At 31.7% G+C, this 16,711-nt stretch overlaps 1 protein-coding gene across 3 annotated transcripts in view; it reads right to left on the reverse strand.

Annotated features, from left to right (window-relative positions):
- Positions 1–16,711, reverse strand: part of LOC111043234 (inositol-trisphosphate 3-kinase homolog) — a 205,680-nt gene that overhangs the window by 6,370 nt on the left and 182,599 nt on the right. For 2 of the 3 annotated variants that reach the window (XM_022328139.2, XM_039436676.1), the window contains one exon: positions 490–591. In XM_022328139.2, the coding sequence (XP_022183831.2) occupies positions 490–591 (102 nt within the window). Of the gene's footprint in view, positions 1–489; positions 592–11,929; positions 12,298–16,711 lie in introns of those variants that run through there. The other variant, XM_022328146.2, reaches the window with a different exon arrangement.

A 16,711-nucleotide genomic window follows, 5' to 3' on the forward strand; every position in this document is an offset into this window, starting at 1 on the left:
AGCATGCGACACGTTTTGAAAATTAGTTTTTTATCATATTATGAAATCTGACTAGACACTGCAAAACTAGATGCAAGCATAAACACAGCAAAATTAATAAAAAACGAGTCAAAATCCAGTTTTTATAGGTTTTTTACTATTTTTATGCAGTAAAGTTTCTATGCGCAATATCCGATGCACTACAGCAGTCTCGATTCCGTTCGAATTTTTGGGTTTTAGCTCGGATTCATTTAGTAAGATTATTCTGGAAAAATGATTAAGATTATTGAATTTCTAGTTATGAGTAGTATTGAGTAGAAATTATTCCTTAAAATTTCCAGGTTCTCAAGGATTAACACTATTATTTAATGTAAGGTTTCTTTTCCATTGTTTTCCATATTGTAAAACCAAATGCTAAAGTAGGCTACTAATATTCATAACTGAAATTATATTCCCAGATTCAAGTTGATTTGATGAGGAAATAGATAATTTTGCAGACAGTAAACTTACCAGGGCAAGAAATTTGAGCAAGGAATGCTCTTCGTCTCGTCTTCTACATCTTTTTGGACTGCTCAGATTGCAATTCGTATTTTTCCAGGTTTCGCCCGATTGCTGAAACAAACAAAAACCATAAACAATTAGACAAATATAGATGAATAGAAAACAGTATAAAAGTGATTTTTCGAAGGAGCAATTACCGTATTAGAAAAATATAATAGCAATATAAAAAATTATAGTTAATAAAGAGTTAATTATTTTTAAAATTACAAACAGAATCAAGACGTTCGTATAACCCATAGAGAAAGAAAACTAAAGAAGGATATTCGTTTGTCTCTGTGGTTACTAATTTTGAAATCCCAATTCCCCAAGTTCTATGAATCTTAATAATGTAAAGACTTTACATAGACTTTTACTTGGTAAAAGGGACACCATTTAATGAGAATAGGATCATTAAGGCTCAACTCACACTTACGCGACTCAGGTCGAGAAGAGAAGAGACTCGAGTCGAGAGCATGTGCTTTCAAATGGTAACGTTACGGAGACTAGAGTCGACTGGTCTGAGTGAGTGTCACCATTTGGAAACACATGCTCTTGACTAGAGTCGAGTCTCTTCTCCACCTGAGTCGTGTAAGTTTGAGTTGAGCAAAATAGTTTCATTCACTTTATAGATTAACCACATTGGATTTATAAACTAGTAAACCGAGGCTAGCCATCAACATAGAAATAGTGTTTTCGCCGCCGTATTTTATGAAGCCCCACAAATACCATGTGAATAGCGTTTACTATAAACTAACGGGAAAGTTATTTTCAGATCCGGAGGAGTATCTCTTCTACTTCAAATTCTTCTTTTTCCTCTTCCTCTTTCTCTTCTTCTTCTTTCGTGAACCACTTTTTGAGATCCGTTCGCGGACCTCTACACTACCGGGTGTCCCACTTACTATAGTGAGACCACTTCACGCTGTCAGTATTCAATATATAAACAATGCTTACCATTCATTCATTTAATGCTGACAGTTTAAATTACAACTCTCTAAATACACTTATATACACTGATATACACTTTTAGTGTATATTATTTTTACATCATTTTTATTCTGCTTTGTCTATTACAGTACTACTTAATCTTTTAAATACTCTGTTCCATCTTCTAATTATCGTTCTTCTTATTCCCCTACTCTTCTTGTATTATTCTTCATTATCTTCTATTTCTTATCCTACTACTATCCTTTGACGTCTTCTTTAGAGAAATTTTTCATCTTTATTTTCCGTTCATCTCAAACTTCTTTTCTTATTCCAAAGAATAAATCTCAAGCTTCTCTTCTCATTCCCTAATACATCTAAATTTCTCTTCTTATTCCCTAATACACCTAAACTTCTCCCTAATACATCTCAAACTTCTCTTCTTATTCATAAATTCCCTTCCTTCTACTAGTTCATCTATGGCTCTTCCTCTTCTACTTTCTCTCCTTCATTTTTCATTCATTTTTGTACATGTTCTTTTATTTTACTTCTTCTAATGTTGACTCACCCACTTATGAATCAAATTTCTTTCTCTGTGCCGTACTTCCTTCTCTCTTCCAATCTGTTTCCGTCTCTCTTCCAGTCTCTCCCACACACACACACACTTACTCTCTCTCTCTTTCTCCCTCACTCCCACTCCACAATCGGCAATCACAAATCGAAACCGGACAAAATCTAAAATGAAATCAACCGATAACTGGGTCGCCAAAAGGAAGTGGCATGGACTTTGAACTCTCTATCTCTCTCTCTATACGATAATATTCAACATTGATCCAATCAAACGATCCAAATCAACTTTCAATTATGTTTCATCACTCCGAAATCAATATATTAATCTTCAATATTAATTAGTGCTATTGTTCTTCTAAATATAGACTCTCCAATAGAAAACACCGTTCAACCTCAACCAGTTTAGATTAAGTTTAATTGTATCAAGTTTCCAAGAATAAAAATTGAAATACTGGCTCCATTTTCAGGGGTTGCTAAAGTGAGATCCACTTTAAACTGTCAGTATTCCTTAAATTGAGAGGAATCTATACTTTCCATTCAACCACTGCTGACAGTATGGAATTATTATCACTATAGGATATTAGGACGTATTAAGGTGTAATAATGGAAAGGATAATAATGATAGATGAATGATACTACAGTTTCAGGGGGCATCCGAACTATTCTGCAGGAAAATAAAGGTGTATTGGAAATATAAATTCGTCTCCAAAAAAAGTATTGCATAAAAACTTGAAGGCTGATTAAGTGATTAAAGACTATTACAGCACCGAGTTAAATACCACATGATAAGTTTCTTAAAATAGACGCAATACGATCACGCATTAAAATTCAGTTATAATTAGAGTTCGATTATTACTCAATCATCGGCATGCTGAATAATGAAGTTTGAAAAAGACTAAAGACATGCTAATAAGTTGCAACTTGGCAGAGTTAAGCCAGGTGCGCTTAGTTCAAGTAGAATGACGACAGAAGCTTCTAGAATCTTTTGATTGAACTTGAATTTCAACTTTTTCAGGCTACCACCCGTTCAAAGTTTTATAGAAAAAGATTAATTCAAACGAAACAAGTACCCTTAACGGCTGGACTTGATAGAGAGGTTACATCTCTACATCTGGAGTAGCAGTTTTTTGTTGGAATATTCCTTGGACAGAATTTTAATATTTTCTATTGAATCGTCATGATTAAAATGAAGCTAAGGATAAATGTGGAATCGGCTGAAAACTACCTTAGAATAATTTATTAAAGTTTTGTATTGGAACAGGCTGAAAACTACCTCAGAATAATTTATTAAAGTTTTGTATTGGAACAGGAGCAGCTAAAGAAAGCATAACAATATGCTCTCATAACATTCACACTTGAAAATATAGTCTTGATGGTGCGAAAAATGTTTGTAAAAATAAATTCATATTAAAAGGGTGATTTGATTTTTATTCTTACGTATAACTTTCATAAAAATACTTAATTTGATACTGGAAATAATGAAACTTTTGTACAGAATTGAAACAGCTGAAGAATTCAAATCTTTAATATTCATTCAAATATAGTAGGCCTATGAAGTTTCAAAAAACTTTCATTTCTTTTGTTGATAGAATGTAAAAATACATTAAAAGCCTACCCAGCTTTTTACTTTCAGACAATAGACTGTGGAAACACAGACTTTTGGACGGAAAAAAATTCAAGGCTTCAATACTTATTTCTAATTATAGCTTGTCTCAATAACCACAATGTACAATACAAGTGGAGCTATTAGCTTCAAAATCAGCGCAACTGAATGCTTCAAACCACCGATAATGATAGTCAATGATTTTGTGAAGAGTAAAACACAAGTTGGTTGTTCAACCAAATTATAAATGTTAGTTAGCATTGTGGGATTATACCTGTAAGTTTTGGCCAGGCCGTTACATAAGGCATGATATGAAGCAGTTTAATTGAGTTTGATCGTAGATAAAACAAGTTTAGGTTACCTAATTTGACAATGTCAAATCTGAGGAGTTCACTTATTAATTAAAGCTGATTCTTTCCTTGTTCAACTGAAAAAATCTATCAAGTCTAGTCAGTGTGTCAATCCAAACAATAACACTTAACACGCGAATTAAATTGTTAATAGTAAGTCTAATTAAACAGTAGTAGGGACTGTTGTTTCATTAAATCAGTGAATTTTAAGTGTGAATCTATATTAGTGTTGTTTCAACTCATTTTAATAGGTAATTTTTGGGGGAATTTCTCATATGTGAATAACAAGTAATGCGACTTATATTTCTGTATTTAAATTTTGTGTTTATCGTTGTCAAATTATTCCACTTGAAAATTTAGAAACTGTTGAAAACTTGACAATTTATTTTTAAACAGAAGAGGATATCATAAGAGACAAACAAATAGTTTACGCTTTATCCTTTCTCTATTATATCATCTATTCTCTTATTATTGATTAAAAAAATATAATATTGAGGAATTCATATTTGAATAAAAAACATTTATTGAAAAGACCATTAACCTCTACTCATTTTTTCATTAAAATTTTCGAACTGCTGATACTAAATAAAAATCAAGATGTATTTTTTAATTTTTTATACCGTCGGGTAGTCTGAAATAGACTACTTAAAATACAACGCAAAACAATTTTCTATCATTTTTTTAATATTCCCTGTTTTATTCAATTTAACACGATAGATTTTCAATTTGCTCATCTGAATCCATTCACTGTCAACGTGATATTTGACAGAATTTGATAAGAGTACACAGTTCAATGAAATTGACTGAAATACGCCTCCAATTCACTCACTAGGCAAAAAGCTGATTAATAAATTTAATGAATATTGGAGCAAAATAATCAGTCATTAATAATACAAACATTACTGATTAGAAGACACGAACACTTCTGATAAAACATTGGCAAGATTATTTTTAGAAAAATTCTTGTCAAATTAGCTTCATGTGTAAAAATACGTAAGATTAACTCGTTCGATTATTAATCAATAGTTAATGGATTTTCGCGCCCTGCACAAATTTTATAGAGTAGAGGATTCCGTTGCATTTTGAATATTGATAAAGAAAAACCAAGTACAGTACATTATTATATTCATTATGCAATATTCTTTATTATATTAATGTAATGTGTACTTTATTATTGTCATTTGCATTTTTAACAGTTTCAAGACAAGTGAAATTATGAGTAATTTATTACAATATATAGCATTTCAGTTATGTTTAGTTTATATTTTTAGTTAGTATTTTAGTATTTTAATTACAATCAGAAATTATGATAAAAACCATGGGAGTTTGTAAGCTTCAAATTTGTATTTTACTGGATATATCCAACACAACATGAAAGGGAATTTCCAAGACTGTTTTCAATCCAAAAATAAGAGAGAATGAGAAGAAAAGAAGAATGAGGACCAATAAACAATGGAAACAAACAAAAATAGACGAATAAAGTTCTAGAACAACTTGACATTACTAGAAGTGTCATCTCCTAAATTCACTATCATTTGTTACACTCTTCTCTTACCACAATGGTCACTATATTTCTCTTTGTTTTTTCATACTTTTCTTACCCTTTTCCAATTCGTCTCTCCCTTTCTCCCATTTTATCTCCCTCCATAAATGAAAATACTGACAACAACGTCACATTTAGATATAAATCTACCAAGTCTTCTTTATTTTGGAACGTGTAGGGGAAACTTCTCGGAGGTACAATATGTCATCACATTTGACAACATATTTACTGTATTCATTTATGGATATTATTTGTCGTTTTTTGAACTTGCCAACGCCAGGTTGTCAATTCGATTTGATTGAAACGTTTGTTTTCAAATAAAAGGTGTTTTCAGGTCATACAAGAGAAGCGAGCACATGGGTGTATACAATACAATAAGGTCAATATGATTTATATGTCCTTTCAATGTTGACCCTCAATATTCAATCTTTTTACTTTCTTTATGATCTTGCATTTCTCTCTCTACATCTTCTCCATCATGGTCTTTTTCTTCTAACACCCTTCTACTCATATTTCTCTTACCACTATCTCTACTTCTCTATTTCCCTCTCATTTTCTCCACCAAAATAATGTATTTTAAAACAACTGACTGGATTAATAACCATAGAAAGACAATGAAAATAAACAAATCTCGACGTGTAGGACACGTGAGACTTACGTAGTCCAATGTCAACCAGAAACCTCTGGACACCAGACTTGAATAAATTCGAATAAATTTTCTGAAATGCACTTGAGAACAACGTGAATTGAAACGTGGGAAAGTGATGAACGTGTGAGACATATTTCACTTTCAAGTCTATCATTTCATCGAAGAATTATAGTATTTTTATGTAAAATTATCACACTTCATCATATACACAGAAAGATACAAGCAAACCCAGAAGATGGTTTGGTTTTAGGATAGCCTACTGTTTCCAAATATTTGTTAGGAAATGACTTGTAAACATTGTATTGACTGCCTTGCAGATGTAAAAAATAATTCTTTTGTTACAAGTTTAAATTTTAACGCTTAAAAAGCTTGATTTTTTCTGAGATTCTATGAAAAAATGAGGGGTTTTCAACTTGAGTACTTATTTTAATAAGTGTTTTCAGTATATATTCGATGTATTGATTGCATGGATATTTTTTCAATTGAGATATAATTGAGAAGAATGGCTGAGATATCTAGTCATGATATTAGAGAGCTTGTATTGATTCCTAACCTAATCCATCTAGAAAATCCACCTTTCAAAATTAGAGAAAAACTTGAAATTCAATTAGAGATCAACACTGACTCAGAAAAGAAATCTGTGGAAACGTGAAATAATGGAAACAAAAATTAGAAAGTAGGTTCCCAATAAAACAGATAACATTCAATAGATATCACCTAGATGTCAGTCTATAAATGAGCTCAATGCCATAAATTTTCAATAAGCGAATCTAGTTCTGAAGAGCTACCTTAAAACATGTCCTAGACCTAGACAAAAAGCATGCTGAAATAGATACACCCACTTTAAGTCAGTCAAGGATTTAATAGATAAATTCTGACATTATTCCAAGTTTATGAGAGAATCTCAGAAATTCGTTAGGAATCAATTATTATCAAAGGAGGACAACTGTCTGATTTTTTATTTGATGACATTTGTTATTTAAACTCACGTTCTTACAACGACAGTACAATAATAATGATAATTGGAAAGATTGACTACCAAATGAGAGCTGTAGTCAATGTAATAATGATACCTCTAAATGAGAGGAAGTTCATACAATATTATAGTCAATTGAATTGATTAATTTATTAAAATAATCAAATTCAGGAGAATTCTGGCATGGCTTATTACAATAACATTTTTTCATCGTGTTTACCTTTATTTTATACATATTTACCAAATCTTTATTGTAATCTATTTAGGCCTACACTTCTTTTTAATTCCTTACTGAATTACAAGAAGATTTTCATCTGTGTAACAAAATACAATGGAATGGTTTTCTATTATAACTCACTACCCACAATCAAATATTTTAAAATTTTATGAAGTAATAGAAATATTTTCATCAATCTATAGGTATTGAAGGTACATTGCTAGCGTGTTGACCATCCTCCCTCTACAACAATATTTATTCCATTTATGACAAATTAATTCAATCCAAAAGTACTTGGACAGATTAAATCATTGCCCATTAGCAATATCCATAGATCTGTAGGCAAGGACATTCTGAACATTATTTGAAGTACGTTTGCAACCTCGATGAGCCACGTGACAATTTTACTAATATCGATATCAACAAAAGAAACGATAATCGATTGCAGAAACTATCGATTGGAATTGAACACTGGATGAATTTCAATTTCTTCCGGGAGACATCACTCCCCAAGTAAGAGACACTAATAGATTTGAAAATTTGCATAATATTGTTTTGAATTGAATATTTGTCAATTACTGTAGAAGTAAGTCTATACTAGTATAGTATATAACTAGTTATAGATCGAAAGCTGATACGAGTAGAGACAATTCACAAATATTGAATTATAAAAATACTTCTCATAATGAGTGGAAGAGAACCCTCATCAAACTATCCCTCTCTCGGATTTAGATGACAATTCACAATTATTAACAATTTATAAAAATACTTCCACAATGAGTGGAAGAGAACCCTCATCAAACTATCTCTCTCTCGGATTTAGATGACTAATAATATCGTCTGAAATAAGGTTGGGTCCATTTTTATATTTTCCAATACAATTTCACAATAAAGATTCAAAAATAGAAGAAAAATTTAGCCACAACTGTTTTGATAAAATCGTTGAATGCATTAATTTGTCAAAACTTAACAGTTTAACGGTGAACAAAGGATTAATTTGTCGAAAAGGATTCTTCTATCCCATAGCTAGTTTAATATCCAGCTTTAAATTCCTTGATAACGTTTAGTGATCATTACTGTTGGATAAAAGCTTCACAAAGCCAGAGACTCTCTCATGTCAATGACCCCATGCAAGTGTACCTTCTAGAATGCAGGAATAACGTAGTTATAACGAAGCTGAAGATAGTTATAAATAGTTAGGCTATGCAATATTGTAGCTTAGAAAGTTGATAATGCCTGTTCACTTCTACAGTTATAGTTATAGAGCCTATAGAATACTCCTTTAAGAACAGGAATATCATTACATTACTTCATTTAGTATAATTTTCCCTAACTACAATAAGAGTAAGTTATCTCAATTATAAATAAAATTGATGGTGATTCTCAGAAAAAATCTAAAATCTTCTTCTACCTAACATGCTAAAGTTCAGATTCATGCTAAAATTAGATAATATATTCTTCCATCTAAAATCCTCTCGCTACCTTATACAATTTTTTTTTCAATTTCGCTTCAAAATGTGATAATTCCAACAGAAGTGAAATCAACCAAAGTTCATCAAATATCTACCATCTTTGTCATCTATTCGACCTTGAAGAGGTGAGATAGCACACTATAGTGTTGCAATTTAAATCACTTCGAACAATAAAATTGTGGGCGTTATTGAATAGAAAATTCACTATCAGAAAAGTTTGGAAAATCGCTATTGATATGAGCACGATGGAATTTTTCAGTATACTTCAAATTAATGTAATTTTACAAAAAAGTAGGATATCAGCATATTTCTAAGCAAGCTCTTGAGAATAGAGTGGATTTCTCTGTTAGAAATGGAAAGTAATGAAGGAAATATTCGAGGAATTCGATGATATAACTGATTTCATTACTTCGATATTTTCAGATCTCACCTATTTTTCAACCACTACTACCATAGATGGCCAAATTTGTGAATTTCAATTTTTTTTCTTAAAGAGACCACTTTAGTTTCCATTAACTCTATCATCTGAAATCTAAAAGTGAATATAAGTAGAATAATGTAATGTAGATCCAAATTCAAGTGGTATTTACATAATTTATCACACTACACTTTCACGTGTCTCATGTTTACGTGAAAAAGTTTAAACTTCTTCCAATAGAAAGTTCCAATAAACTCAATTTTTTCATCTCTAGATATTTTCGAATCCTAGTAGTTATTTTGATAAAAATGGAAAAATCTATCACAGTTTTTTTCAGTTGTAGTGACTGATTGTCTAATACTCTAATTGAAGGATCTTACTCTATTAGGTCTAATACTCTATTTGAAATAATACTCAATTTCAAATGAGGAATTTGAGGCACTGTAGTTAGCCTCATTTGTAAGCTACTCATGTACATATCCATACACTATTTACAAAACATATCCATAATCTACGCATATACAAGATTTTATGAAGCAAATATCAATACATTATTTACAATTCCAATCAGTTGATTTCCAAACACGATTCATTCTATTTGCGTTAGTTTGATTTTGCAAACTACGTTTCTGAAGTGAATGAATCTCCGTATCCAGAATACCAATCAGGTTTATTAGTTCATTTCAAGAACAGTAAAATACTCCTCGAGAATTACAGTAAACACGGCCATCAAAATACAATATTAGAGTTTTTCCATCATACTAGAAGCAGTTGATCATTTTTATTGATGTGTATAATTTTCCTACGTCAATAAATCATCATAACTGTTATTGTTATTGTAGAACGAATAACACGTACAGGTGTATTCAAGATTTTACAAGTGCAGAGCTTAAACATATTTTCTAATCCAACTCCAAATTATGTAGTGATTGCTCAAGGTATTCTAGATTAATCTCATAGAAAAAAGTGATCAATGTTTAGGTAATTAACGGAAGAGAAAGTTGAGGTCATTTTTCAAGGGTTCAATATCTCAGCAATAACTGGAGCCTAATTACTTCAAGTGATCTTATAAGAATGCAGTAATAATTCCAACAGATTATTTCTAAAGATTTGACAATTAATGCACAATATTATTAAGCCAATCAAGTGGACTAATTGAATAATGGCATTGAAGGTAAGGCTATTTTTAAAAAACAATTGCGATAAAACACTTTTTGCTAATTGAAGGTTAAGTAGATAGAGATTAACTTATTTAATAACCATTCAACTTGAGGTGAAAATTAATTACGTGAATTACATTTCAAAATATTCCGTTAACGATAGATATTAAAACGTGAATTTGAATAAGATGTTTCAAATAATGTGAATTCCCTAAGCAAGCGCGAAATCCCCTTACTAAAAAATTGTAGACTATTCCCAGTTTATTTTGAAAAGTCAATTATTTTCACAAATAACAACGCTTCTAATATAAAAATGGAATCAATACATCAATTATTGAAGATGCAATTAGATACACGTTCTCAAACAGAAATCTATAATAGATAGATTGTAGATACAAGAACAAAAACTAGATTAATAAAAAAGGGAAGATAAATTTTGAATGAAAATTGAAGCATGCAGTATTGTACAAGCTTCAACTAGACACGTTTACATACACATAAGCACATGTGTGGGAGTCTAATTAGCATGCATAGCAGACTGCAGAGTCCTTCAAGTCATTAACCATTCATTAGACACAATAACGCTTCATTTGTCGACATGTCAAGCACTTCAAGTACATTTAGGTACGGAAGTATTCAAACATTTTCAATCAATTTTCTATTTTTAGCTAAACAGTGTCTTTATCATGTGGTCTTGAGAAATCACCGAAAAGATCCGTCAATACTGAAAAGTAAGGAGGGAATTCTGACCAGAGAGAAGACTTTATACTCTAACTCTGTTTCAACTCAGATAATTGAAAAACTGAGAAATATTCAGTACCGTATCTGAATAATTACAAAGGAAGAAACTCACGTGTGAGAATCAAAAACACAAAATTACTCAGTGACTCAATTTTGTCTAGGCTCTCTGCATCGAGAGAAATTTTCTCATGGATAATTGAAAGGCTCAAAATTACACAGTAATTCGGCCTAACATAATTACGGGGATGGTCGAGCCTTTTCCTTTATTAGGGTGATCAAAAACAGTCAAGGTAATACAGAAGTAATTTGAGAAAAACTCAAGGTATAAGGTACAATTTTCATCGTGAAAATTCGTGGCAAATAGAATGTTGTTACTATCAATTTCCCATCAATAATTGCAAGTGGTAAGGAAATCTGAGCGCTCAACCGCTAAAAGCCATGGGAACGAATAGATTGATTTCAGAAGCAAAATTGGATAGAACTGTTAATTCGTTTAATCAATTCAAATTGTCTCAGGATGAGAAAATACTAATGGAAGTGTTATTAGTTGCTAGATTAGATATCACAGTATGAACTTTAAGTAAGTTATCATAAAAACAGAGAAATCGACAATAAAGTACAGTGGTAGCTTATAGTTCCAACTCAATAATAAGGTTAAATCTGTACCCTCGTTTCAATTCATAGTAAAATGTTCCTTCAATACCTATCACCGGCATAGTTTTATGAAACAGACAGTCGACATGAACAATTGAAGAAATGTAAAAATTAGAATAGAGTTGAGAAAACTAACCTTTTTCTCTATCAATTTTTTGTACTGCTCCAAAGCCTTGCCCACCGAATTGAAGTCGAAAAGTGGCCTCCGAACCATTTCACACACTCCACTGCTCATTGTTTCGAAATTAAACATCAAACAAAATGACTATCCAAGTTTGGTTAGGGAGCACAAATTTGAAAACAATCCACGTTTGTCACGAAAATCCAAAGTGCGACGTAAAAACACTGGTCGACACACTTAGAAATATCCGGAATGGTTTCACCGCAGTGCACTGAACATTATTTGGTGAAATTGTGAAAATTTCTAGACGCATTCACGACACTTTCAGTGAAAAATCACAACACAAGTTCAACTGAAGACGCTCCAAGCTGTAATGCTGAGAGAGGGGGATGGCGCTTTGGTTTTATGAGGCTAGCTGTGACGTACAACATGAATGATCGGTGGCACGTAACTGTGGAGAGGAAGCTCACGATACGGAACTGAGTTGTGTTGCTTTTGTGATACAAGTCTCTTCGACACGATACGGAAAACATAACTACTTAGAAGCTTAGAACAGTATATTATTGAAGTATGAAGTTTGATTAATATACAGTGAATATGAGCCGTTATGAGTTTAAACTTATTTTTCTTGTCTATTGATCACGCAAAGATAAATACAAGCCGATAAAATTAATTTTATTAAGTTGTATTAAGATGGAAAGGATTATTTTCTCATTTCCAATAATAAATCCCCAAAAACATTTCTTGTTATTGTATTTATACAGAAAATAATTTATGAAGAATTTGAATTTGAAAACACCGGAAATGCACCATTTTAAGCTTCATCCTTATTTATTTGATTATAAAAGCGAACGCACTCAGCAACAGACAGACGGACAAAAAAACAAACGACTGCATGCACACCTGAGCAGACGTATGCAGAGTGCAGACAGACGGAAGTCTATGTGCGTTGAGGAGGGATTTTCTTCCATCTGTCTGCATACGTCCGTCTGTTGCTGTTGGTGAGTGCGTTTGCCTTAATTATGGCATGAATTATAAGGTTCTAGAATTTTTGAAACTTTACCACAAAAGTATAAATTTTAAATATTAGAGCTGCATTATTTTGAATGATAATGAACTGAATTTTAACCGGAGAATGAAATGGAATGTGCTTACAAGTAAAATACTGAGTTACAGATTTTTCAGATTTTGGAGGCTAGTATAAAGCTATAAGGCTGGGGACACATCTAATCGTATTTGAAGTATAGTAGAAGTAGTACTATCCTTTGCCATTTCAGTAGATAAGTAATATCTAATATAAAAATAGAAATAAAAATATCAGTACCCTTCTTTTGAATTACTTAATCACAACATGTTTCAACATTCATGCCATTTTCATTTGAAAACTCTGTTTTGAAAAAGTGATTCATTTCACTTGAAAATGACATGAATGTTGAAACATGTTGTGATAGAATAATTCAAAAAAGGGTACTGATATTTTTATTTCTATTTATATTACAAGTAGCCATAAACAGAAAAGAGACAATTAATATCTAATTTGGGTATCTTCTTGAGCAATAATGAACATCTTCAATTCCATTTCTATTTTTTAATTCGGAATTAATTCCATCACTTACTCTGTTGTTCACAGTATGTTAACATGAATTTTCATCATTAAAATGTTGCATTTTCAGTTTTACTATAATCACACTCAATAAAATAATTTCTTACCCTATAGAACCACAAGTTTAACTCCTAATGTTCAAAAATATTCATGAAAGTTTGAAATAGATAGAATAAGAGTTTGGAATAGTCAGGTTTAATAGGTGCTGAAAGTGTTTCAACAAAATAAATAGGATACAATCTATGGACAATATTTGTGGAGACTGATCCATGTCGTGGACATTTTGTATTATCAATTGCGGTCACTTATTTGATATATTATCAAATTTGAGAAGTACCTAATATTATACTTGTAATTCTGGAATGAAAGATCAAACTTATTCCAATGAATTAAGGTTTTTAAATAAGAAGAGTTCTGAAACTATAGTGAGGTCCACGTTATAATGGCAGTGTTTGATTAGCATTGTATTGATATCCTTGTCTATAATTCAACAAAGCGGATAGCACTATCTCTTTCTGGCTTTGCTCTGTGGCCAGATTATTTTTTAACAATGTAGAAATATAATTAATTAGCAAAATATTTAATCTTGATTATGAGAATTCATTATGAAATCATTGAAAAATATAATTTCTTGTTTCATAAAATATAATTGATTATTTTAAACGAGGATGAACAGTGTTAATATTACATCAATAAATCAGTTACCCTCCCCATAGAAGGCATTGACAAGACAGAGGATCGGCAACATTGTTCTCCTATCTTTCTTTATAACGCGGACCTCACTATAGGAAACTAAAACTCCACCCACTACTCGAAACAAGACGCAAAAAAGTCGAAAATTCAATAGACCAACCATGACCGTAGTCAATCTCGACTCTAGACTGTATCATTTGCTCAAAAGATACAAGCAACGCAGTCCACTATGTATCCGATTGAGGTTTCTCGCAGCTTCCATTGCCAGAATGACGGCAATCCTTCAAAAATTTACGTTCAACGTTTTCATCAACAGGTGTGCGTGTGCTTGATCCCATTCAACGTAACCAGCTTCTTGAAACGTCTATCTCTTCTATTTACACGAGTGGAGAAAATATTTACATTGGGGAATAATTTTATTGATGTTACAAGGAAATCAACAGCATTTTCCATGTTTATTTTCTTTACCGGGTTTCCATTTGAGAAGGAATTATCTGGAACTCTCTACTGAAATCTGTGTATGAATTTTCCAAATTATGAAGCCTGTAGCCAATAGCCTGTAGTATAGATAGATAGATTTAATTCTTTTGAATTAAAGAAGGAATTATCTCGAATTCTCTACTGAAATCCATGAATGAATTTTCCAAATTATGAAGCCTTTAGCCAATAGCCTGTAGTATAGATAGATAGATTTAATTCTTTTGAATTAAAGAAGGAATTATCTCGAATTCTCTACTGAAATCCATGAATGAATTTTCCAATTATTATGAAGCATGTAGCCAATAGCCTGTAGTATAGATATATAGATAGATTTAATTCTTTTGCTATCGGACCATACAGTCAACATCAGCAACGTCAGTAAAATATTCATAACACTAAACACTTAATTAAAAAATGTGTGAAATACTACTCCAAAGAATAGAAGGGGTTTGCACGCAGAAGATCAAATATTGATTTGCTGAATAAAGAGACTGGATAATTTTATCAACTCTGGCAACCTATTGTAGACCTTTGTTCCTAAGACGTGATGGGACTTCTGTAATTTGGTTAATTTTTGGTTTATATAATATTATAAGGAATGCTCTCAGTTTTAAGTCAATATCACTATAGATCCTAGATGAAGAATTAAATAAATCAAAGTTTTATAAATAATTGTTACCCAACGATCCATTACATTTAGAAGCAATTCACCATTACCCATATTCCCATTTACTCTAGACATTTCTCAACTTACCATCTCCATGTTTGTGTAGAGGCTATTAGTGCTAAGTGGGACACAGGTTCAACCATTACTGGAATAAATTTATCTCGATTTGCGTCAATGCTGATTGTATAATGTTGAGACAGTCACTCAGACCTAATATTGATGGACTTTCCCGCACTGCAGCACTCCTATGCCTCACCAAACTTTCTAAGGGGCTAAAATTAATCATAACGACCACTAACAACGTCATTTAATTCAATTCAAGACTTTCGAATCTATTCAGCGATGACGTACAATGCAAGTTATGTGATCTTTATCTTGAATAGAAGAGAATATATGGTCAGTAACAGGATCCTGATTTATTATGAGACATGTGTAACGATTTAGGAATTTCTGATAGTGGGAAATTTAATTGAGTTTCAACCATTAATGATCGTTAATACTTCTGTGCAAGAATTACGGTAGCTTATAATATGAATATTCAAGTTTAATTTATACACTATTAAAAAATGTAATTCCGTGGTCGTTTTTGGGTATCAGTCGTGGAAGTTTTCTCAATTTCTTCGTTAGGTCTAGCATAATAAGGATCGTGATGATGATAAGTCAAAATCAAAGGCAAACACCTCGTAATAAGAAAATAAAGATATTGTCAAATTTCACTTGAAATTTATTAAACGCTTTAAAACAGTACCATGGTTTCACGTTTACCAACATTCATCAGCTGTACTGAGGAATGCCTCATTACTGTTTTAAAGTTTTTAATAAATTTTTAGTGATATTTGACAATATCTTTGTTTTCTTATTATGGAGAGATTTCACAACATCACCATCAATTGTACAAATTTTATTCAGCAAACATCTCAAAAACAAGATGGCCGCCAAAATTTTTAGGGTTTTGCTATATCGCTAGAACAAAATTTGTAGAGGAAGATTAAGAAAATATTTTCGTTCAAAAAACGGTTCAATATCTTGAACGGTTATTGAAATACAAGCAATATAGCAAAATCCTAAAACTTTTGGCAGCCATCTTGTTTCCAAGGTGTTTGCCTGTGATTTCGACTTATCATCATCACGATTCTTATTATGCTAGACCCAAAGAAGAAATTGAGACATCTTCGACGACTGTTACTCAAAAATGACCACGGAGTGCCTTTTTCATGAGATTTGCGCCCGGACTAGAAACTAGAATCGACTATATGAAGAGCTTTCAAATTATTAACAGATACTACATCAATTCAAGTTTATGCTAATTCATGGCTTAAATTGATTTTATTTGATTCAAGTTTTGGATTATGAA

Source organism: Nilaparvata lugens, chromosome 10 (assembly GCF_014356525.2).
Source record: "Nilaparvata lugens isolate BPH chromosome 10, ASM1435652v1, whole genome shotgun sequence".
NCBI lineage: Eukaryota > Metazoa > Arthropoda > Insecta > Hemiptera > Delphacidae > Nilaparvata > Nilaparvata lugens.